General features: G+C 37.0%; 1 protein-coding gene across 2 annotated transcripts in view; it reads left to right on the top strand.

Moving 5' to 3' along the window:
* Positions 1–26,530, top strand: part of PTPRG (protein tyrosine phosphatase receptor type G) — an 807,880-nt gene that overhangs the window by 733,769 nt on the left and 47,581 nt on the right. For both annotated transcript variants that reach the window (XM_074284229.1, XM_074284228.1), the window contains one exon: positions 13,567–13,658. In XM_074284229.1, coding sequence (XP_074140330.1) covers positions 13,567–13,658 — 92 coding nt within the window. The remainder of the gene's footprint in view (positions 1–13,566; positions 13,659–26,530) is intronic.

The raw sequence follows: 26,530 nt of genomic DNA, 5'->3' as shown, positions 1-26,530 counted from the left end.
GGGCCACTGAATGTAAAAAACATCCTTTTGGGTTACACATTGATTTAGTGCTAGAATGTAACATTGTCAGTATTTTATTATATGTATAGTATATTTATTTATTAGTATAGTACATTTCCCTTTTTCAGTATATCTCCCAATTACATTTTATTCTAGTTCAGCCCCCACTCAGGAGAGCTCTCTGTGTTTGACACTTTTAATGTAGACTGTTATAACAGGCTTTTGTTTTTTCCACCTGTGTCTGAAGAGTACATTAAAATACATTCATTTGTATTAAAATGTCACTCTGTAAAGAAGTCATAAATCTGCCACCCCAATCCATTTTTGTCACTAAAACTTATATTGAATCAGCCTGAGTGACAGACATCTGTCATTGACCACATTAACCTTTGGTCATTTTCTTAGCTATGAGGCAATATCCATGTAAGTAGCATTTGGGTTTTTTCCTTCAGTTTTCCTTCCCATATCATCCCTGAAATTAATCTGATCTTTCAAATTCACTAGGAAAAATCCCTCCCTTTTACTATAGCTGAGAGAAAACAGAGAGAATCTTAGCCAAAAAAAAGAGTAAATATTTATTCCAAGGAACCTTTCTGCAGTGAAGATAGTATCACAGAGCCCCTTCCCGAAATATTCCTTAATATTTGTGATTCTTCTGCCATAATTGCAGGGCATGCCTCTCTGCTATTGAAAGATTTTTTAAAGTTAAATGATAGAATCATTCTCTAATTTTTTTTTTTAATTTTCATTTCTGCTATTAGAATAAGAATCAGAAGATCTGGGTCCTCTAGCTGTGACTTAATAAACATGTGACCTTGGGCAATCTTTTGCAAAGTAGAGATTAAAACTATTTTACCTATTTTTCAGGTTGTTGTAAGAAACAAATAAGATTTAAAAAAAAATCATCAGGTAGGAACTGAAAGGGATCCTAGAAAATAATCTAGTTTTACTCCTCACTTTATAGATAAGAAAACTGAAGTTCACATGACTTCCCTAAGATCACATAAGTAATAAACATCAGAGACATTTACTGAAGTTTGGCTATGTTGAGTTTGATCTTCCTAGTCTGGCTCAGTCATTTATCAGGGATATTAAGATTTTAAAAGCTTTAAAAGTATTATTATTCCCATTTCACAGATGAGAAAATGAAAACTTAGGGGTTAGATGACTTGGACAGGATCATTTGGTGGCCTCTTCTTTGTAAGATCTTAATAGCATCCTCAGAAAAATAGTTTTGACAATCTTTTCATCAACCAGATTTTTTTCATCTTCATTTTCATCATCAATAATCATCATGAATAATTTCTACGGTCTTTTCATCAACAAATCTTCCTAATCCATGCAAAACCATATTAAACATGGGATAAAGCTTAGTGTCTATGGAAGGTCTCCTTAAGTATACATTTTTTCCCCACTGAGCCTAAATCCTTCCCAGTTAGTCACAGGTAATGTTTTATGCAGAAGTAATGCTGGATGTTAGTTCTAGTCCCAAGTCTTCCATCAATAAGCCCTGTGACTTTATACAAGTCACTTCCCATTTTGGGCCTCAAAATGCTCATCTATAAAACCTGGGGATTGGGCTATAAATCTACAATCGATCCATAGATACACCTCATTTTGCATAGTAGCAGCTGTGTCCCTGACAAGGGCTCTCAATCATTTTTGTGAATGGAATTTTAAATGTCGCATGGGGAGTTTACTGTTTAAAAGAACCCTGTGGTGAATCCCTTTATAATGACTTGTGATTCCCTAATTTATCTAAATTCAAATTTTCTGCTATTTGAGTCAAGTCAACACAGGCACAGTTGTGTAAATAAATTTGCCGTTGACCCTTGATTAGGAAATTTTTGAGGAAAGATTGGCATTAAATGACCTTTCTGGTGTCCAAAGAAACCAGAATTATGGATTCCAAGCATCTTAAGTTTCTTTTAAAAAATGAATTCTGGAGTCTTGTTTATGTGTTTCTCATTCTTCTGATAATGACATTTATCATGGTTATCCTGGTGTTTCAGATGCTACATTTTTAGAGCCCATTGCTAAAATGAGGAGAATTGATCACAGAAGGCACCACTCCAAAATGATGCCATCTGAGATTCAGGGGAGCTTTTTGTTTTTGTGTTTTTGTCCTCAATGCCCATACAACACCTGGCATGTAATTACTTAACAAATGCTTATCGATTGATTGTTGTTCATTGATAAGCCCTATTCTTGACTCCTTAGCAATTTTTTGGCTGTCCATTTCTCCTGTCTTAAAAAAATAATTTCACTTCCAATAGTTCTAGTCATCTTTATTATCTTCCTTCTTTTTAGAGAAGGCACGTCAATCTACTGGCTCATCCAGAAGAAGGAGATGAGCGGTCCATGTAGGCAACATAGATTTGTTTTTAAATTCCTTTAACACAAATTAATATACAGTCAGCTTGGTGCATCAGGCTATGAACAATTAGTTTTAGTCTAGACAGATCGAAGAATAAAATGTGCACCAAGCAGGAATTAAATATTGAAATTGAATTGTGAATTTTTAAAAACTATTGTAAGTAGTTTATTTATGGCCAATCACCATGTTGAGTTCTATAGATTCTTAAATTTAAGGATAAAATTTTCATGTTAGTCTATCCTTGCTGATATCACAAATGTCTATTTACAGTCAATGAGCATTCATTAAGGTTTATTATGTATCAGGTACTCTGTGATGTGCTGGGAAAAAAATAAGAAGTAATATAATAAAATGGTAACCTCTAAATTAGAATTAGGAAGGATACTTCTTTAGATTTCTAGCCCTTTAGAATTACACATTTATCTAATGTCAGAATTAGATATCCCTTTGACCTGGGTGGATTTTAAGAAGGTCAGTTGAAAAAAAAATACTCATTGCATCTTTAATCAAAGTGTCATCAACATCATTTGTTTTTATGCTGGATCTATGATTTGTACAGGTGGGGAACTACTGGTATGGAAAGTCTTTCCACCAATGTAGATAAATCACTGTCTGAAATTTAGATATCCAGAATTTTCTGGGACATTATGACATTGAAAGCTTGGATGAGGTTAAAAAAAAAAAAAAAAAGAGTACATGTCAAAGGCAATTGTTAAAGCTAGGTCTTCCTCACTTTAAGACCAGAATCATAGTATTCTTCTATCTTTCTCTCTCACTATTTTGCTTGTGTCTCTATTTCTGTGTACATATAATTAATATATATAACATATATATCATATATTAATACATATGTATACATACATATATCTTCATTCATGCATACATGTATATATTTGGTATTATATATTTTATACATATATTTATGTATATAAACACATTCGATATTATTATGTAGCAATCCATAAATAATGTTCATGTTATGAACATTCCTTGATATTTTCAATGTATAAATTTTTTATGAAGACATCTGTCATGTAACATTCTTTTTTTTAACATCAGAAACCAAGTCCCATTCAGAAATCTGTCATAAAATTGTTCTGGCCCTAAAAGTGTAGATAAACCATCTAAAAAAGGCCCCACTTTCCTTGTCACGAATTCATGTGCTTAGAAATGACTTCTTTCTAAAAAGATGAAAAGCTAATTTTCCCAATAAAAATGATTCTAAGAAATATTTAGCTGTTCCCTGAAGGACTACAAATCAGCTAGAACTTTCTCTCCTGGTTCTTGGGCACTCAGCAGTTAAAGAGCTTTTGACACTTTGAAGGTCACTTCCTTCAGTAGGGTGCCAGGCTGGGGAAGGGTCTAAAATGTGGAGTTCCGAACCCTTGAGATTTAACCAACCTGGCTGGCATATTTTATTCATACAGAGATGATCTCTAGAGGAGACTCATTGGTCTTTTGACAAACATCAAACCCTTTCTTTACTGACTTTATTGTGTCATAAATGAAAAGAGATTTTTATGGCAAGAAATAAAATATGTCTTTTGTGTTCTTCCCTGTATTGTGTGAGTTGGGCTAAAGAGAATCTACTTTTTCTCTCTTAATGGGGGAGTTCATGCCTTTCTTGATAACACATACACATTTCAGATTTATTAGAAACTTTGATTAGGTCTCTTTCTTGGAAGCAAAAAAATAATGTTCTACCTTGAAAGAGCCTTGAAATTTCTCTGTCAACTACTATTAGTTTGAAAGGGACATCCAGAAAAAAAAAAAAAGACTTCTCAATGTGTGGTTTGACAAATATTTTAAGCCATTTATTATTGAAGAGTTATATGAATGTGTTTTCCTCCCTTCCCAATTATTTTTGTTTCCTTCATTTGCTCCTCTTGCTCCTCCTGTTCTCTATATGTGAGTTTTTCCTGAAGTATAATCAATATTAATAACAATAACAATTAATATTAATAAAGTATGTTAAGGTTTTCAAAGCACTTTTTAAATGTTATCGCGTTTGTTCTTCCCAACAACCTTGTAAGGTAGGTACTGTTATCATTCTAATTTTACAGTTGAGGAAACTGAGGCTGAGAGAAATTAGATAACGTGTCCTATATCTTATAACTCATAGCATCTCATCTCATAATAAGTATCTAAGGTGGGATTCAAACTCAGGAGGAGTTCCTGATTTCTCCTTGCAATCAAAAGTTAGATCTCTTGGATTTCTCCCAGATTGGCTTGGGTGCAAACTTTGTCAAAGCCATTTGGAGGGCGGGTCACCTAGAGCTAGAGAGGGAAACAGACAGGAAGGAAAAAGATCCAGGCCCCTGGAGTGCCCTTGGCCTGATGTTTGTTGGCTACATAAGGATAATTGTAAATGAAATCTCTTTCTGATTGCACTGTCCCATTCCTTCCTTAAAGTTCTAAATCATAATTATGAAGCTTATTTTTGTAGAGCTTGTGATTTTGACATTTATTGTCTCATCTGGACATTGCAATCCCTTGTAAAGTGATTAGTGAAGCTGTTTTCATCCCTACAGGAACACTAAGAAAGAGGAAGAAGTGGTTGGCCCATATTCCTAGAATTCTAACTTGAGAGCTAGAAGAGACCTTAGAGATCATGTGATCCATCCCCCCCACCCCAAGATGAGGAAACTGGGACCCTGAGAGGCTAAAAAACAATCATGAATTATGAAGTATCAGAAGTGAGATTTGAACCTGGCTTCATAGCTTGAACATTATCAGTAGAAATAAGCTTTCCTCTGAACCTTGATCTTCCTTCCATGGTTCTAGCACCAATAATACCATTGGTGGTACTGTTCTTAGCAGGTTTGAATTCTTCCTCCAAGAGACTATAAGAAAGTCATTTTGCCTTTCCAAGACTCAGTTTCTTCATTTGTAAAATAAGATGTTTGGACTCAATGATCTCCCAGATCACTTCCAAATCTAAAGCTAAGATTCAGTCCTACTGTGAGCTTGTATTCCTTAGATCAATCCATCCCACTGTTTGACACAGAGTAAGCAATTCATAGCTTTTTGATTAATGGATGATGTATATAAAATGCTTTGCAAACTTTTAAAGCACCATAGAAAAGGCAGGACTATTACTGGACATAATTTAACCTTTTCTGTTGACTCATTTTGGGAAGCTAATGAGCCTGTGGTTTCATTAACACAGGGAACCCTCAGAGATCAAATGCCCATGATTGATGCAGCTTTTTACTTGCTCTGTAACTTCCCATCTTAAAACTACCAGGGGCACTGGGAGCATGAGCAGCATCCCTGAACCCACAATCAGTTTGTGGCAGGGTGGTACTTGAACCTGCCTCTTCCCAACACCAAACCCAGCTCCCTATTTGCTATATCCCAGAGCTTCTCATTTGTGACATCCTTTATTATATTAACAATTAATTGGGTTAACATTAATGACACCATTAATTACATTAATCATACAAGATTTTTTTTTAAATTTAAAAGACTTCTTTAAGACTAACTTTCACAATAATAATAACTAACATATATATAGCACTTACTGTATACCAGGCACTTAACTGAGTGCTTTATAAATATTATCTCATTTGATCTTCACAACATCTCTTCACCTTTCCTCTTGGAAACCAGTTGACAAAGTCCTTTAAGCTCTCTCTTCTCTTGGCTTCGATGACACTGCATGTGCTGGTTTCTCCTCTTTTCTCTAAAGCCTCTCCTCTCTCTTCTTAACAATTATTCCTTTTTCTTCTCTTGCCTCCTGTAACTAAGAGGCTTCCTTAAAGCACAGGCCATGGCCTTCTGCTTTCTTCTCTCTCCATCCTCTCTCACTACCTAGGAGACACTCAGGCAATCAATAGTCTCCTCCAGCCCCATCAGCTGCTAGTGACTTTCCTTTTAAGATTATCATCCATCTACTCTAGATACATCTTGAAATGTTCCTAGTTATTTGTTTATTATCCTCATTAAGCCGTGAGTAGATGTTGTCTTTACTTTTCTTTATATTCTTAGCACAGTCACTAAAGAGTCCAGCATTTACTAAGTGCTTAATAAATGGTTGTTGGCTATTTCCCCAAGGCTCAGTTTCTATATCTGCAAATAAGAGGTTTAGATTAAATAGTATTTGAGATCTTTTTCAAGTCAAGAACTATGATCCTCTATGATCAACGGGCCTGCTGATTTCTAAATCTCCCTCTCCAATCTCAAGCTGATTTCCTCTCTAGTGTCTAGTTACCCACTGCGTTCTGACCATTACCATGTGGTTATTGTTTTTTTGCTGGTGTCTCATGCTCAACATGGTCATGGAAACCAGACTCAACGTCATCCCTGATAAACCAGCTCTTCCCAGATTTCCTTTACCAGTCAATAACCCCGCCATTCTCTAGACCCCCAACTTTTAAAGACTTGAAATCTCAATTATTCCTCTCTTCATTGTCCATCATCTTGTTTCTTCTCTATTCTCTTTGCTACCTCTCTGTCATCCATCTCCTTAGACTACCCTCCCATCAGTCTTTTCTCCACTCCAGCACATATTACGTATTACTAGATGCCTTAAGAATGCTTATCATCTATCTTCAACATAAAGAAGCTCCAATTCACTTCCAGTTGATCACTGATGGACAGAGACAGCTACACCCAGAGAAGGAATGCTGGGAATTGAATGTAAACTGTTTGCACTACTGTCTTTCTACCCAGGTTACTTATACCTTTAGAATCCAATTCTTAATGTGTGACAAGAAAATTGGATTTACACACATATATTATATCTAGGTTATACTGTAACACATTTAGTATGTATGGGATTACCTATCATCTAGCGGAGGGAGTGGAGGGAGGGAGGGGAAAATTTGGAGGGATGAATACAAGGGATAATGTTGTAAAAAAAAAAAAAAAAAAAAAGAATTACTCATGCATATGTACTGTCAAAAGGAATTATAATTATAAAATTAATTTAAAAACATAAAAAAAATTTTTAAAAAGAATGCTTATCATCATATGGGGTTTTTCCCCAAAGCTTTAGTCACTCTCCCTTTCTAACTGCATCATATCTCCATTGCTTTGCTTGGCTCCCTGGTATTCATTACATAACCACTAGGGCCCCGGGCACTTCTCACTACTTCCAATATATTCCAATGTAATTATTCAAGTATTATAAATGTACTAATGACTTAATTATATGTCAGGCATTATACTAAGTCCTAAAAATACAAGTAAAAGCAGAAATACAATCCCTGCCCTCAAAGAGCTCATATCAAATGGGAAAAAAACATATAAAGAAGTTAAAAAGGGAAGGAAGGAGAAAAGATGAAGGTTCCCTGCTCCTAGAAAATGTAGAGAAAATTTGCAGTCAGAAGTGTAATCTGCAGAATAATGCAAAATGGCAGGTCCCAGCATCCATTCATTGAAAGGGAGGTTCTGAGAAAAACCAGTTAATCTGAAATTATGGAAGGTATTGCCAATGTATGAAGACCACAGGTAGAGTGAGTTTCTGAAACATTCTGGGAAAAGTCCAGACAATAAGGAATACAGCTTTCTATAATATTACTAGATTGAATAATTCATTTACTAATGCCTGTGCCATCTCAAAATGTAGATGGTCTTGTCACTGCCTTCTGAATAGGCCAGAATCATTCTTGCCTCCATATATGGCTCTTGTCACTCTATTTACCAGGAAATTCGCCCTCTCCCCAAATAGAGTCAAGAGTTGGACACAACTGAAAATACTGAACCACAAAGCAACAAAAATTACATCGAAAGTGAGGAAAAAATTAAATATTCCCTACCATCGAGATGCTCACATTTTAAAGAGAGAATACATCTTTGAATGCAAGTGTCAAAAGGTTCACAGTGGCTTTCTTTAGTAGCCTATTTGAAACCTACCTATTCTTTAAAATCCAGAATCACTAAACCTTCCATAGTGCTCAATCTTCACTGTCCATAGTTTAAATGTCTGTAACACACAATTTAGCGCTTCATTTAGTTTTGTCTTATTGCTGCTTTGATGAGTGCTAATCTCATCTCCCTGATTCAATTGTAAATTCTTTGAGGGCAGGGATTAGAGAATATCCCTTTTCCTCTATCACCTTGATCTGGGCTGAGGGTCCAGTAATTAAATGAATATTTGTCTGGTGGATTCTCCAGAGGTACTTAGATCCACTGGACATATCCAACATTCACTACCAGAAAATGTAAAATAATTGTTTCCCCTTTTTGTGTCAGGGATAGATAAACATATTATTTATTACGTGCTAGACTCTGAAGATATCTGAAGATAAGCAAGCAAAAAAGTCCCTGCCACAGTCTAATTATGGAAGCCAGCACATATGGGGAGCTGGCAGTTGGGTGGGCAAGAGGGAAAGGCCTCTCCTAGGCCTGATTCTTAGCAAAATAAGGCAAAAGTTCACTTTTCAAAGCCCTCTGTCCAAGTGTTAGAGTCTAAAATTTGGGGATAGGGAGGAAATGTGGATGAGCCCAATTCATCTTCCATTGCCTCCATCTAGCCCACTCAAATAGGAGCTTAGTCGTTGAGCTTACGTTCCTACATATGATATAAAGACCAATCTTATAATACAGGCCTAAAATGATATCCTTAAATTATAGACCTTAAACAATGAGTTTAAGATGCTAAAAAAAAAAAAAGAAAAGAAAAGAAAAGAATTCCCAAAGAAAATTACTTTCAGTATCATGATTTACAAGATTAAAAACTAACACATAATGTAACATAGTAGCCATCTGCTCTTCTTTCTTATTTTTAATACCTACAAGCTACACTAATTTTATCATTTTACTTCTGGCATTTTTCAAAAGAATACAACAAAAAGATTATCTATTGAGCTTCTAATTAGTCAGCAGATTTCAGTCATTTTTCCAGAGGCTAAAAAATGGAGTAGCTTCTGAATTTCACTGACTTTGAATGAAGGCAGGAATACAGAATTGTCTGGTGAGTGATGGTAGTCAATAAAGAATTTTTTTCAAGCACTTTGTTATAACTTGCAGTATGCTAGCTCATTGTTGGCTTCTGGGAGTCCTCAAAGGGGTACAGTTTAATCTTCCTTTGATAAAAATATAATTTTATGAAACTGGGTCATTCTAGTTAACAAATATCAATAACAGGACAGGAGTTTCTATTCATGTTTTATACACTAAGTTGATCAGAATCATCAACTAAGCAAAACATTTTAAGGCTATTAACAAGCTGTAGTGCATCCAGACAAAGGTAAACAGTGAAATAAGACTAATTCAATTCAACAGGCATTAATATCAAGTTCCTATTACATCGAAAAGGCAATAAAGTAATGCAGTGGATAAAATGCCAGGCCTGGAGCCAGGAGGACTTCTCTTCCTGAGTTCAAATCCTGCCTCAGATACTTCCTTGCTGCAAGTCACTTTACCCTGACTGCCTCAGTTTCCTTATCTTTAAAAAGAATCTTTGCCAAGTATCTTTGTATCCAGTATCTTTGTCAAGAAAACCCCAAATGGGGTCATTAAGAGTCAGATACAACTGAAAGCTCTGAACCACAAAGACAAAAATTATGTAAAAAGCACTCTTCTGGGTGGTGAGAAAGAAACTAAAAACTCCCTACCTCAGGTGCTCCCTTTTTTTCTTTTCTTTTTTTTTTCTTCTGAGGCAATTGGGTTTAAGTGACTTGCTCAAGGTCACACAGCTAGAAAGTATTAAGTGTCTGAGACCAGATTTAAACTCAGGTCCTCCTGACTTCAGGGCTGGTGCTCTATCCACTGCACCATCTAGCTGCCCCCAGGTGCTCAAATTTTAAAGAAAGAATATATCATTGAATACAAGTGTTAAGAGGTTCACAGTGTCTTTCTTCAGTAGCCAAAAGGCTGGGTATGGAAAAAGGAGATAGACTTGTTTTTTTTTTTTGTTTGTGTTTTTTTAATTTAATCCCAGAAGTCAAAATGAAGGTTAGTCACTGAAAGTTACAGAAACAGATTTCAGCTCAATGTAAAATACAATTTCTTAACAGATTTGTCCTCCAAAAAAATGAATGAGTTTCCTATCAATAGATACTTTCAAGTTGCAGCTTGGATGACCATTCTTTAGGAAGCCATGGAGAGAGATATCTATTGCAGGTATGGAGTCAGGCTAGATTGCCTGAGGTCCTTTGTAACTCTGAGGGTCTGTGAATTAACAGAATGGGCTGTGATCCAAGAAATATTCTTGATAAAATTTACATCATGTTCTTGCTTGGTAAGTTAACTCATAAAATGGCTTTCACTTCTTTCTTCTCCCAACTCTAAACCCTAAACCTGCACTTTTGTCTCTGAAGTCACTAGAAATCCTGGATTCTAGCCTATCATAATAGGATCATCTAGTGTTAGAAATGAGCTTCCCCAGAAAACCTATTAAATTATTAAATTGCCCAGTTCCCCTCATGACAGCAGTAATGTCTCCTCTACTTCTAAACAAATAGGGAAAAAATACCTAGTGGATAACAAAGGCTGAAAATTGCGGTCAAATATTTACCAAGTTAATACCTTTTGACATGTTGGATTTCCTTCCAGGTTGGTTTTGGTTTTGTTTGCTTATTTGGTTGCTTTTTTTTTTTTTTTTTTTTTTAATACATGATTCTTAACTCTAGTAAAGAACTAAACATGCAGAATGAGACACACACTTTTGGACATAGCCAATAAGGAAACTTGATCTGCTTAGCTCATTATGTTTATTAAAAGGATTTGGAGTTGTAGTTTTTTTCTCTTTTTTACAAGTGTTTGACAATTTTAAAAAAATTCTTTGAGTAGATATGGTTTATCCTTTGATTATCTTTTTTTTTTTTTTGTCTACTAATTCAATTAGCATTTTTAAACACCTACTATGTACACTAAGTAACAAGAAAACAAAATCAAGTTTCTTCCTTTTTAAAGCTCACATTCTATTATAGGGAAACCAAAACATAAAATTAAATCCAAAATATACAAAGTGATAGCGAGTAATTTCTAGAAAGAAAGGACCAGCAATTGGGAGGATCATGATAACCTTCCTGTAGGAAGTGCCAACCGAGCTTAGCTTTGGAGGAAACTAGGAACCTTTGAAGGGGAGCTCTAGGGGAGGAAGAAATTCCAAAAGCCCTTTGATTATCTTTAAATGTTCTGCAAATTGTCTCCACAGTTAACCCTTTCTTGCCCTTACCTTGAGCTCTTTTCTTATCACTTATTCTCCCCATTCCTCTTTTGTACTTAGAATACTTTATATCGGAAGTATCAATAGGATTAATTTGGAAATTTCCTTCAATTCTCCAGCCTGTGAAATCTTTTGAGAGGAAGATTTTGGCCCAATTTATTTTGTTACTACATGTCATGTCATGTCCGTTTTGGAATCCTGGGATTTCTTGGGCATAGCTGATTTTTGCTATATCTAAGCGTCTGCCTCAAATTCAGAAAAAAAATACTTGTGATTTTAGTAAATTCGTCTTTAGGCAGATTTCCTAAATGATTAAGTTTTTAACTTCTTATGCGAGCATTTTGATCAGATCTCATTTCCGATAACCACTTGGATTAAGCCCATGCTCTTGCCTTTCTTGAACGAAGCAGAAAGAGACAAGTGATTTTCCTCTTAAGAATGATTCCAGTTTGAAAATGTCAATAGATGCAAAAAGCCGCCCCAGAGCTTTGCTCTCCCGAATGGAAGTGGAGTAGTAATGACATAGTCAATGGTAACTGTCACCGAATAAAGAGAAATCAGATTGTCAGGCCTGGATCTATAAAATTCTTGCCAAAGTAGGACCTCATTTACACATACATCTCTTCATACCCTTTGCTAAGAAAAGCATCTGTGACAGTTTAGATGTTTGTTCGTTTGCCAAAGATCTTTCACTCTGAATAAAGTAAATATCATGTCTGCTGTTTATCTTCAAAATCCGATAGAATATTTTTTGGAAAAAAGAAATATTGGGCAAGAAGGAAGAAATTAGGGGTTTCCGGGGGTGAGCAGTGGGCTTTCTGGCAGTACTGACAGGGCCAGATGAGAATGGATAAATTCATGTTTAATATAAAACAAGTACAATAGCTGAATGAGCACCACAAGGTCTAGAACTGTCCCTTCAAAATGAGGCAGGTGACCACAGATGGGGTTGTACGGCCTTCTAGAACCCAATTCCAGGTCCTGACAATTCCAAAAGATCCAGCTACTTCAGTCAGACTGGTTGTTTGGCATCGTTCAGGCACAGCTGCCTCAATCAAAAATTTTGAGCAATTTTTTTTTTTTTTGGCCTCGGAAGCCAACTGGTGCAATGCCATGTGTCTGCAAGTGGGTGCAAAACAGCTTCAACTTCAAAGATTGGAAGCAGGATGTAATTGCTCCATACTCAAAGGTGACCTCACTGAACAGGGAGTTTACATTAGAGAACCTAATAAAATGTCATGTCTGGGCTACAGAAAATTAGTCAGCAAAGAGACATCCCCCACTGAGATCACTTTTCATTTAAGAGCTTGGTGTGGGTAGTGTAACAGAGAAAAATTGTCTTGAAAGGCTTAAAATGAAGGGAATTTGCTTAGTTCCCCCTTTCATTTCATATTTGATTCACTGCAACAAGCCCATATTAAGTACCTGTTACACGCCAGGTACTATGCTCAGGATACAAAAAGGGACAAGAAAAGAAGGCCAGTGCTCAAAAGAACTTTGGAATAGATGCGTGCAGCTAAGTCAATATGGAGTAATCCAAAAAGAGACAGGACCTTAAGGATTAGGAGAAAAGCTTCCCAAAGGGGCCCAAGCATTATGCCTCCATTTTACAGATGAGGAAACTAAAGATGCTTATATTCTGTTAGGGAAGGAAATCAAAATGTGCCATCCAGTTAAATAGAAAATTCTCACAAAGTGATATCAAATAAATTCTAGAGAAAAGGGAAGTGGTCTGCTCAGGAAGTAAGCAGAAGTGAGATATGAAACCAGGTCTTCCGACTCCTGAGCCAATAGGCGTAATATTATGTCACGGAACCTAGCAAAGGAAGGCTCAAAGAGGCCTCCCGCAGCCAGAGCCCAATTTCAGATATCAAATGGGTACATCTGCCCTGGCTAACACAACCAAACTCTCGTTGAATTTGGCAAAGAGATTACAAAGTGCCTCGAATAGTGCAAGCATATAATAAATGTTTGTTGAATTGAGTGAAATCTCAAAAAAAAAAAAAAAAAGTGTGGACCTGATTCATGGAAGAATTAGCATGTGATTTTGAATTTCTTCTTCTTTCTACAGATGACATGGAAGCCATTCCTGTCAAGCAGTTTGTTAAACATATCAGTGAGCTCTATTCAAATAACCAGCATGGATTCTCCGAAGACTTTGAGGTAGGTTTCAGAACCAGAGCTGAGCTTCCAGGAAATTGGCCTGTGTTTGGGGTTTGAGGAGTGGAGCTTTATTTTTTAATTTTATTTTATCTTTACATCAGGATGCTTTTGAAAGAACTTTTCAGCTTCATGTTTATCGATCATTTTTTAAAAGTTTATTTTAAACATTCAATTTATTTTTAAATTTAAAATCAATTCAAAATTAAATTCAAAATTTATTTTCAATAAAATATTTGTTTAGCATATATACTTAGTTTAATAGAATAGCAATAATTAGCATTTACTCACTATTTTAAGGTTTGCAATGCATTTTACAAATATTATCTCTTAATCCTCAAAACTCTGAGAAATAGGTAACCATTTTAGAGATGAAGAAGCTGAGGCAGATGGAAGTTAAGTAACTGAGGGTCACACAGCTGGTGTCTGAGGTCAGATTTTAATTTAAGACTTCCTGAGAATATATGCTTAAATTGTGGAGCCACAGTGAACTTCAGCTTTCTCATCCGTAAAAACAGGGTTCATATCTATCTTCCTCTATCTCCCAGGGATATTTGTGAGAATCAAATGAGAGAAATAGTATATAGAAACCCCAAACCCCAAAACACTATATAAATGTGAGCTCATTTTATTATTCTCAGAATTCAAAATGACATTCTTTTCACAAATTAATTAATTTCTTTAATTTGCAAAATTTTATATTATTTCTGTGATTTCTTTCATTTTTATATCACCTTTTAAATATCCCTCCCCTCTACTGCCTATTACTCTTTTAAGAATTTAAATTAAATCCTTTTCATAATATAAACTATTTCTTCATTTTAAAAAAAAATCTTATTTTTATCGCTATCTTTTGTTTTTCTGTTACCCTAATTTTCAAGCAGATCCCTCTCCCCTCTCCTACCTATCAAGCCAACCTTACTACCATGAATACTGATAGAGGATAGGGAACTGGACCAGTGATTTCATTGCTATAGAGAAGCCCAGGAGAGGAAATTTCATCTGCCAATGAGGGTCAGCATCTTCCCTGCCACTTGTATTCAGGAGTGCTCAGAGGTTATATTACTTGCCCAGGGTCACTATATCTGAGAGGGAGGATTAAATCCAGGCCTTCTTAGCCTTAAAATTGGTCCTCTTTCTACTCAGCCAGTCTATAAAGTGTCCATTTCTGCCAAGCCAGTTGTGGTTGATATCACATACTCCCATAATCCTCCACTTCTGCAAAGGAAAAGAGGGTTCCATTTTCTCTTAAGTTCTTTCCCAAATGATCCAATTAATAATAATAGTTGCTAATTAGATAATGCATTAGTTTTCTCAACCCATATTCCCTTACAAAATTTTGAATATTAGGCTTTAAGGGAGGAATAATATCACAAATTTAGAGCTGCTAAAAGGGACCTTAGAAATCATATAGTACAAACCTTCACTTTACTGCTGGGGAAACTGAGGCTCAGAGATAGTATGTGACTTGCCCAGAGTTACACAGCAACTGTCAGAGTCAGCATTTGAACAACATCCCTATGGTATGGATTAGTATATGGAAGCTCTTCACAGCTAAGTTTTTTCCCAGAGCCACAACTAGCATCCAGCCTCCAAGGACTGATAAATAATCCGAAGAATTAGTAAGCCTCTAGTTAAATAGAAAAGAAAAGGAAACGGGATAAAAACTAACATTTCTGCCTCTATCTAAACCTCAACTTTGAGGAGGCATTCCCAGACCGGCCCTTGCCTCCTAGATTAGAGCAGGTTCCTTGTCCCCCTTCTTCCAGAGACATCTCTGAGCATCAGTAGGAAGGAGCCCGTCTCTTCCAAGTGAAGACACAGGCTTATGGCTATGATCGATACTGAGAGGTTGAAAACAAGGTGGAGGGTAGCATCAAGTCCCCTGTCAGCTTTTGAGTCAATGCCAGTGCACCAGTGACAGGGTGTAAATGAGCTGTTAAACAGATTGCCCTCTTCCCAAGAGAAGAAGCTTGACTTTGAGAGTTTACAAGTAGGAGCATACTGACTGAAATTCAAAGTTCCCCATTCTTTCCGCCTTGCTGCTAACTGGCTGTGTGATCTTGGCCAAGTCACTTGAAGAGACAGAGTAGCTTCTCGTTTCTTCATCTGTAAAATGGGGACACTCTTAACTGCCTGGCCTACTCCCAGGATGCATTCAATGAGTCAATGACAGCTGAGCTTTAGAAAACTACAAACTTTCTGCAAGTGTCTGATCCAGAGAATAATATGAAAAACAATAATCTTTAGCTTGAACATCCTTCAAGGAGAATCTGCTAACTTCAATGGTAGTCACAAAGACAACACTTTCCAGTTGTGATGTAAAATGAATCACAACCATTTTTTTAAAATCCATAATCTTACATCACAGCTTTAGAACTAGAGATTCCTCCCAAAAATGTTGTTTGGCAGGATAAATCAAAGGTAGGATAACAGATTTTGAATCTGCTAAATCCAATAGTAGTCACAAAGGCAACACTGCTTCCAGTTGTGATATAGTGAATCACAACTATTTTTTAAAAAATCACCAGAACCTTAATATCATGGCTTTAGAACCAGAGATTCCTCCCAAAATTATTGCTAGGATAACAGGTTTTGAATCTGCTAAATTCAATAGTAGTCATAAAGGCAACACTGTTTCCAGTTGTAATATAGTGAATCATAGCCGTTTTAAAAAATCATTATAACTTTAATATTGTGGCTTTAGAACCAGAGATTCCTCCCAAAATTATTGCTAGGATAACAGATTTTGAATCTGCTAAATTCAATAGTAGTCATAAAGGCAACACTGTTTCTAGTTGTGATATATTGAATCACAGACATTTAAAAAAGATCTACAACCTTAACATCATGGCTTTAGAACTAGAGATTCCTCCCAAAATTGTTGTGAGGCAAGATAAATCAAGGGTAGGACAACAGATTTTGAACCTGCTAAATCCAGTGGCAGTCACAAAGGTAACATTGTTTCCCATTGTGACAGAAAGTGAATCACAACCATATTTTTAAAACAATCTACAATCTTAACATCATGGCTTTAGAACTCGAGATCCCTCCCAAAATTGTTATTAGGCAGGATAAATCAAGGGTAGGATAACAGATTTTGAACTGGAAGGGACCCAAGAGGCTAGAATGTCCAACCCCCTCATTTCACAGATGAGGAATATTAGCCTGGAGAAGTTCAAAAGGTCAGTCCTGGTCCCACAGATAGGAAGTGGCAAGATGGCATTAGAACCAGTCCTTCCCGAATCCATTCCCTGCATCCACAGAATGAAACAAAAAAGATGGTAGAAAGTGAGACTACTCTCTTCAGCCAAGGAGGTTCACATAGTTTCTGGGAGAAGTGGGAGGGTTTAAATTATTTATTGCCATCCGCCAGACGCTAACCAAAGAAGGCACCTATTCAGGCACAAAGAAAATGGTGTAAGTCAAACATTTTGTATTCATGAGGACGGCAAATGTACGTGGTGTTAAAAGTGATTTAGTTCAATTGACTGTGGGCTGGATGACTGAGCAGGAATATTGAGGCATTTAACAATGTTGATGGTATTCAGGACAAACATTTATCCTCCAGAGAGCAGGATTTGATCAGGACGATCAAATGCAACTCCAGCTTCTCAATTATTTATGAATTGAGACCCCAGTGCTATTCATCACAGCTGGTTTTGACACCATTTAATTATTCAAAATAATCAGCTACACCTCTGTATACTTGATCTGACTTAAAATGGGCTTTTCTGCAGCAGAATTATTGCTGTTAACAAACCTGGAGCCTTTTTTCCTAGATGTAACTTCCTTTATTTTTAATTTTTGAAGCACCAAAGCTCTTTATTGCCCAAGACTTCTCTCCCAGTTGGAATTCTTTACTAAGGTGATAGTGCTAGTGGGACTGAGAATGGGGAGGAGGGTTATTTAAGGAAGCTATTATTCTTGGCCTTTTATTCCCTATTTTCTCTTGATCGAAAAAGGGATAGCTTATTCAGAACAAGTAAAAAATATCCACTATCCTCAAAAAGATGGTGAGGCAGAAAGAGGGAAAGTCAATGAACTCTACAATAAAAAGCCTTAAATTACCCACTCTCTGGGCAGTCTAACTTGCTGAAACTTCTGAGTGACCCATTTTTTAAGAGTCTTAATAATGTTTCAGGTATAATTGAAATTAATCATAGTTATTGGGAATGGATCCTAAACCTTAATTTTAAAAATGCTTTACAGGGATCGTTGTTTTTTTTTAATTTAAAAGCCTAATAAACCAGTGCCTAAAATGGAGCTTAGCTTTTTTCTAGGGCAGAACCTCTTAACTTGGTCCATGGGTTGATTTAAGGGAGCCCATGGACTTGCATGGGGAAAAATATACTTTATTTTCAAGATACTCAAACTAAAATTTAACTTTTCCTTTAGTTACTACTCTTTTAAAAATAAATCAGTATAAACTAATACTTTTAAAAAATATATCATCTTAAACACAGGCTTAATCTATTAGTCAAAAATGGGCAAGGATTCTTGTTCTACACTGAAATGGTTCTTGGTTTGTAAAGGTTTTCCCACTGTTTGTTTTTACAGTTTTCCAGGCAGCCTTCAACCCAGCACCCCCAGATTATCAGAGATTCCAAATTACTGGGATTGAAACGGGTATCTCAGTATCAGGAATTTGTAAACTTTGTAAGGTTCTGGACCTTTGGGGTAGTCTAATGAAGCCTTAAGGACCTCTTCTCAGTATTGTTTTTATATGCCAAAAATATAAAATAGCCTCAGTTTCTGTAAAATCTGTAAAATGGAAAAGTAGTCATTACATTCCCTACCTCAAAGTATTTATAATAAGGAAAGTACTTTTAGTAACTCTTAAATATATTTATTGAATTTTTATAAGGAAAGAACCCTTAACTACTTAACATAAAATATATACTGTATAAACTTGAAGGCAAATTCATAAATGTAGATTATTGTTTCATAAATGGGGGGAGCATTTTTATATCATAACCATTAGCAGATTCTGAATTAATGGAAATAGCAACAGCCCCTCTTCCAAAAGACAGGGCTGCAACTGTTATGAGAAAAGCATTAAACTAGCATTTCACCTTCAACCTCTTTAAAATTATTTTTTTCCTTCACTATCTCTTGCAAAGAGTTGTTTAGAGGGAAGGGAACCATCTGAATTTTTGCTTCCTGGTCATTTAGAAGAATTCATCTTCACATTAGAGAATAGAGTTCTCTCTTCCCAGACCTTCCTGGCCATAACCCATCAAGCTTTCAAAGGTGTGTTTGTTAGCATTCTTGCTCCAAAGTAGGGGGCTTAGCATATTGATAACGTTAGGAGGATCAAAGGTTGAAGAAATAAGCTTGGGGATGAAGCTGCAGGCCCAGCCTGCCTCTGACAAGATCTTTAGGGAAGGCCCTCCGTTACAATTAACCCTGATAGAGCTAAACCCTGACTAGCAAGGCCTTCACAGTCAGGAGACTGGAGCCTCATCCAGCTGAGCCCTGACCACTGGTGATTTGCTAAGGGTCTGTAGTCTCAATTATTTTCAACTGAACTGAGAGACATAGAGATGTCTTTGACATTTCCTTCCATAGTCCCTTAGCTGGTGCTGTAATTAATGCCTCATGTAGATCATGACACATTCCTGGAAACAAAGAAAGGCTGGGGGAACCCAGACAATATTTCCAACACCGTTCTTTGGGTCCCAGCTAAACAGTGCCAGAGTTCTTTTAGATCTCAGAAGACACAGATTTTAAGTGAAGAAATGTGGCTAAGCATCCAAGAGTTGGATGTGAAATCAGTCAAGAAAGGATGAGAGAGGCAAAGGTTTAAATCTTCCTCCTCTTAATAACTGTTCATTGCTATTCAGTAATTTTCAGTCATGTCCCACTCTTGGGGACCCTATTTGGGGTTTTCTTGGCAGAGACACTGAAGTGACTTGCCATTTCCTACTCCAACTCCTTTTATAGATGAACAAACTGAGGCAAACAGGGTTAATGACTTCCCAGGACTATATAGCTAGTAAGAGTCTGAGTTCAGATTTGCACTCTGGTCTTCCTGTCTTTAGGCCCAGTCCTTTATCCACTGATATCATCTAACTGCCCTTACTAACTGTAAGACCCTGATAAGATCACTTTACTTATCTGTGCCTCCGTTTTCTCATCTACACAACAGGTGGTACCTACCACCACTGATTTGTGGGGCTCAAACGAGGCACTTCTTGAGCCTGTAAATGTCAGCTATTACTTCTATCGACAGTCTTGCATGGGACCAAAATGGGCTTTGTAAGCCACACATGGAGACCAGAAACCAGCCTCAGTGGTGGAAGGCTCCCTCTGGGACCTGCTCAGCTGTAAGAAGAAATGACCATGAGATCATTAGTCTGCTCCATGGAGGAGCTGCCTTTTTCTGGCCCCCAGTCTGTCAATAAGGATTTACTTTCTTTTTATGGGCCAAATAGGTACTCGGAATGCAAAGACAGAACCCGTCTTCCTAGGGACTTACATTCCACTGGGAGAGAAAATGTGTATACACACATTAACATGTATATATGTATGTAGACTCACATGTACATCCAAGTGTAGACACATGCATACATATACCATCACATATACACATGTGTGTATAACATACAAACTTATACACTTATACTTAACACTTATACAAACACATTGTATACATATATACATATATGTGTGTGCATACACAGACACCCTTATGTATGTGTACATATGGACACATATTTTGTTGTTTGTCTATTTTCAGAGAGGCCCAAAGATGTCACGGAAGTGATGACATATAAGTGAATTGAAGTGTGAGGGAAGGCTGTGCAAATTCTCATTTTTTTCCTCTGGAGCCATCTGGGTCCAGTGGCAAGAGAGTGATCAGGATGACTGGAGATGGCTTTTTGTACACATGGATACGTGTATCCTATATATGTATAGGATGTCCTAATATATATATATTATTATATATATATTATATATTATATAGTGGGTGCTGAAGGAAGCCAGGATTCTAAGGCATGGGAAACGAGAAGGGAGTTCTTTCCAGACGTCTTCAATTAATCAGTCCAGTACCAAGCATTTCTAAAACATCCACTATGTCCAAGCACTCCGTAGGGGCAGGGAGGGGTGTATGTGAGGGACGAGGGCTTTTTTTATATATAAAGAGATTTGTTTCTCTAGTACATCAGAAACATTTCAAAGAAAGAAATTGTGTGTGTGTATGTCTCTTTCTTGGGATCACTCAGCTTCCATTCAACTCTCCCAGTATTTGTGATATACATGCAAGTAACTTTTCTGGGCACTGAGGAGAGAAAGACTGAAACTAAATAGTTCCTGCCCTGGAGGAGCTTCCATTCCTCTGGGAAGATATAGCACATGAACCAACAAAGTCAGTGTGAAGTGGCCCGAGGAGGGAGATGAACACACACACACACACACAATCCCTGGACATGGCGCTTTCCCAATCTACCCATACTCCCCTCTTATCTCTCCTGCTCTTCCATTACAATTTCACTGTGACTCAAACCCATCTGCAGAGCTAGCGAGGTTGCCCACCGGTTAGAGAGTATGATTTGGCGTCAGGAAGACCTGAATTTGTCTTACCTCATTTACTTTTTAGCTCTGCGAACCAAAATGAGCTCTTTAACCTCAGTTTCCTCATTTGTAAATTGAGGATAATAATAGCCCCTATCTCACAGGATTGTTGTGAGAATCAAACAATAGAAGACATGTCATAAACCTTTAAAGTACTATATGAATGCTAGCAAAATCTTGTTAGAATCATTGGAAGCATAGAATAGGGCTAAAAGAGACCATAAGGGATTTCAAGTTCAACCCCCTCATTTTATAGATGAGGAAACTGAGTCTAAAGAAGTTTGTTTTCCCTAAGGTTCCTAAGAGTAGCAGAACAAAGTTAACAGCACCCCAAGAACACAGGTTGGCGATTGGAGTGCTGGCAATAGCTTCTCCAAGGAGCCTTCTCCATACCTACTCACTTTCCCATCCACCTTAGGCAACCAGCTTCACTCTTCAGCTACCATAGCATAGTATAGGAACAAAGCCTTTCATATAGAGAATTCTCTGGTGAAGACTCTTCCCCAGATAATGCAAGTGCGTGATTTCTGGGTAACATTTAACTTTAGAGAATTGTCTTACAGTCAGCACATAGCAGAGACGGATTCAAACCCAGGTTTTCCTAGCTCCAAAATCCCTAGGTCACAAAGCTTATCTACCTTAACGTTGTTTCCGCAATCCATTCTGTTCCTCGACTTCCCAGACTTTCACTCCAGTTTTCTCACACAGATTGTCATATAGCCACTTTCTAACCTCTGAGACCATCATTCTGTTCCAAGCATAAACAACTTCTAGTGTTGTTGTTGTTTTAATTCTGAAATTCCCATGTTCATTTGGCACCCCATCTGTAGTTGCCTGCAAGTTATAAAATTAAACATAACCATTCCACTAGGACATTAAAGTTTGCACAAGACCATATCTGAAGCTATTTCCAAGGTGCTGCACAGGTGAATTTATAATACTCTCTCCATCTGTCAGTGTCACCTTAATGGGTTTTTTTTTTTTTAACACCTATTAAAATCACATTAAATTTGAAATGCCAGTTTGGGTGGAGAAAAGCCAGTGGTATACAAAATGATCTCATGAACATCCAAAATTAGCTTCGCATTCCTGTAAGGAATTATCGAAGCCATTATCCTAGAGGCAAACTGAGGCACCTTAGGTAAAAGGAATCCCCAGGCTTTAATAAAATGATATTTAACATTATTAATGAATGTTCTTTGTTTTCTGCCTTTCTCCTAATTGGAAAAGTAAAACAGAAATGATGACTCTAGACGAGGATATCCGCCAAAGAATTGGCTTAACCAGTCTGAGTGACTTTATTTCCAACAAGGGCCCTTGGTTGCCCTGGTCTGTCCATTTTCAGTTGCTTCATATACTTGCACACAGAACCAGCTCCAGCCTGATCTAGGTAGCAGAAAAGGTATCATGATATTGCTCCATTGGGATGAAATCATAAAAACTAGGTGGAGGTATCTGGTTGCCTCAGCTTTGAGGGAGCAAAGTCAACTATGGTAAAGTCCATACCTGTTTCCTGAGAGTCCTTAAAGGTCACCTTGTGGAGCTAAATCAAAAAATTAACTTAGATAACTCAAACCATGCCCCTCTCATAGTGTGTCAGACTTTTATTAGAACAGAACAAAGCAACTTTTAAGCAGGGAAAGGAAGCAAAAGAAATAAGCACTAATTAGATGCCTACTGATTACAATTTGGATTCTCATTTGATACTCATTTGCTTCCCACAGAAACCCTGAGAGGAAGGTACTGTTATTACTATCATTTTACAATTGAAGAAACTGAGGCAAACAAAAGTTAAATGAATTATCCAATTCACATAATTAGTGTCTAAGGTAAAATTTGAACTCGGGTCTTTCTCACTCAAGACTTAGCACTCTAGACACTGTACCACTAATACAGTAAAAAGCATGCTGAATTTGGAGTCAGAAGTCCTAGGTTTTAATGCTGGTTCTGCCATTTTACTACATATATGATCATAGTTAAGTCACACAAACTATCTGAGGCATTAGTTTTCTCATCTGTCAGATAAGATTGGATTTGACTTCTCAGGTCCCTTGCAACTCTAAACTAAGTTCTATCATTAGGTCAGAAACAAGGTAGTTGTTATTTTAAGACACATTACTGAGGGTTAGATACAATAGAAACTGGGTTATATTTAAAATCGGATTCTGGGTTCAATTCCTGCCTCTAAAACTTAATACATCTGTGGCCAGATGTATTCCTAAATACTTTCCTAAAATAAAGAGGTTAAACCCAGTGACCCTTTCTTAATTCTTAATTCTTTGATACTGTGATTTAGCAAGTTTTACTCTATTGATGGGTGTATCTATATGGAGGAAGTCATAGATCCACGAAGTAATGAACTAAGCATACCATGATTAACCAGTGGCATTTCCATCCAGGTCCTTAACATGTTTCAGACAATTCCAGTTACTCAAACCACATTGTGTTTTTCTTTTTTTTCCTCTATACATCCTACTCAATAAGGAGATATGACTCTAGCGACCAAATTTATGGATGGAAATAGCCTTCTCTCCTGGCAGGAGATTGGCAGCTGTCTTTTAGTCTATAAATGAGGAAAACTTCAAGCCTATTAGTCATATGTCATTTTGCTCATGTAGCGTTTCTGAAATATAATCAAAACTGTTCATCATCACCTACGAGTGGTGAAAATGGCTGAACAAATATAAACATAAAGTCCAAATGGGCTTCAGAACAATTAAAAAATCAAATGATCCTGGTGTGTTCAAGATTGTGTACCAGATTGGTTGTGAGGGGTACCAAAAACTTGGTCAAAGCCACTGGGCTTAAGAATGGCTGTCAGTGATTAAAATAACCAAAGAATTCCATGAAATGCACAGAGTAATGTTTCCTCACCCACATGGGAGTGGTAGTAGGTGAAAATTTACATTGGTGACCTTTCTACAGCCATCTGTTAGTCTACTAAAGATAAAAGGAAGAGGAATCTCATTAGAGTCCATCATCTCCAGAAATCTGAAAAAATAAAATTCAAGATAGTAACTCTGAGATGTACACATATAACATTTATCATACTCTTGAGCTTTTCTATATCAGAGGAGACTGCAAAGGATTTCTCATCCAACCAATGACCAAGTAAAAATCCCTTTCTCCAACATTGTTTCCTCCCTTCCTTCTCTTCATTTCCTTCACTTCTTCCCTCCCCTTTTCCTCCTGTTTTTTCTTCCTTCTTTCCTTCTTTCCTTTCTTCCTCCTTTCCTTTCTCCCTCATTCCCTCCTCTCTTCTCCTTGGATATAATTCATCCAGAGAAACTGATGTGATCTCATCAGTGCTTTGCTAGATGTTCCTTTACTATCTTCCTGTAGCCATTTCTTGTTCTCTCCTTTCTAAGTGGAAGAAGTTTACCCGCTGAAAGAATTCCACACTGATGAAATCAGAAGTCTAGACTAAAAAGAGAAGGGGGAGGGGAAAAGTGTTAGCAGAAACCTTATAAAGCATATAATCATATGATTATATTATCATATAATTCCAAATTTAAATTGGAGGAAATAAAACTGAAAATACTATCTAAGCATTGGGATGCTATTAGAGAAGCTTCTTTAGAAGAACTGTTTCTTTTTGTCCTGTATATCCTGGACAAATACTTATTGTTTGATTGATTGATAAAAATGGTCACACCTAAGATCCAATCAGCATCCTTGGGATATGGGGAAATATTTAAATCTAGACATGTGACCCAAGAAGGGCTGGGAGATTCTTTGTAATGAATATGGCTGTGCCCTGAGGCCGATGTGAAATAGCTTTATTAGCCATCTCAGGTGTATGCCTTAGACTAGGGCTTTTTAAACTTTTTCTACTATGAACCCTTTTCACTCAAGAAATTTTTACATGACCTTGGGCAGGGGGATATATAAAATAGGTATACAAATGAAACATTCACTGATAATAAATCATAATTTTGCTAAAACTCCCCCCCCCCCATTCACTTAGAAGATCCCACATGGAATCATGAACCACAATTTAAGAATCTGAGATTTAGAAGAGCTGGGGATAGTTTCCCTTCCATATTCAGAAACATCTGGTCTTTCTACCCAAAGGCAGAGCTTTGTGGTATGGTTCCTAAGTTCCATGCGATTATAGTTTGTGTGTTGTAGATTTCTCTAAAGCTGACTCCCTATACTTCTGGGGGTTTCCTTACTGCTAGTGATGTAGTCATCAACATCATCACTGATAATTAAATATTTCAGTTTTATAGAGGGCTTTACTTAAGATGATCTCTTTTAATCCCCAGTAGAATATAAGATGCTTGAAGGCAGGAATTACATGTTTTTATCTTTGTGCTCCATCACCTAGGATAGTGCCTAACATATAATAGGAGCTTAATTAATGCTTATTGGATTAGCATGATGCTTACAGCCACTCTGTGAAGTATTATTATGTCCAATTCTCAGGTGAAGAAATGGGAGGTTAAGAGCAATGGTTTGATTTACCCATAAACACAGGCGTCTGTGAAAGGAGTAAGCTTGGCCTTTCCCCGGCTTCAGTCCAGTTCTCTTCCCCTTATGGTATATTGATGACTTTTCATGTGCTAACATTGTATATGGGGGTTACAGAAAGAAGAAGAAACAAGACTTCCTTTTAGATGCGTCATGTCAAGAATTCCTCCTTGACTCTTCTTGAACCTAAAATGGTTCATCTATTTTCGGATTCTCTTTAAACTGTACATTTTTTATCATCTAAAACAAAGCATAAAAAAGTGAGGGGTGGAGGTGCGGGGGTGAATGTGTGGGGACAGCTGGGTGGTACCATAGTCAGGAAGACTCATCCAGGTTCAGACACTAGCTGTGTGACCCCGGGCAAGTCACTTCATCCTGTCTGTCTCAGTTTCTTCAGCTCTAAAATGAGCTGGAGCAGGAATGGCAAATCATTCTAATATCTTTACCAAGAAAACCCCAAATAGGGTCAGGAAGAGAAGGACACAATTGAAATGACTGAACAATAACATGTGCACATATATATGTTATATATATAATGTAAGATCTATGTGTATGTATGCACACACATACAATCAGTCATTTTTATTCACATCTGATTCTTTGTGATCCAATTTGGGATTTTCTTGGCTGGAGATATGGAAATGGTTTGCCATTTCCCATTTTACAGAGGAAGAAACTGAGGCAAACAGAGTTAAGTGCCTTGCCTAAGGTCATTTAGCTGCTAAGTGTCTGAGGCTGTGACATGAGTCTTCCTGACTCCAGGACCAGTGCTATATACACTGCACTGCCTAGCTGCTCCCCAACCCTCCAGTAAACATATAATC

This window comes from Sminthopsis crassicaudata, chromosome 1 (assembly GCF_048593235.1).
Source record: "Sminthopsis crassicaudata isolate SCR6 chromosome 1, ASM4859323v1, whole genome shotgun sequence".
In the NCBI taxonomy this organism is placed as follows: Eukaryota; Metazoa; Chordata; class Mammalia; order Dasyuromorphia; family Dasyuridae; genus Sminthopsis; species Sminthopsis crassicaudata.
Note: the sequence above shows the minus strand (reverse complement) of the source record. Positions and strands in the feature narration are given on the sequence as shown.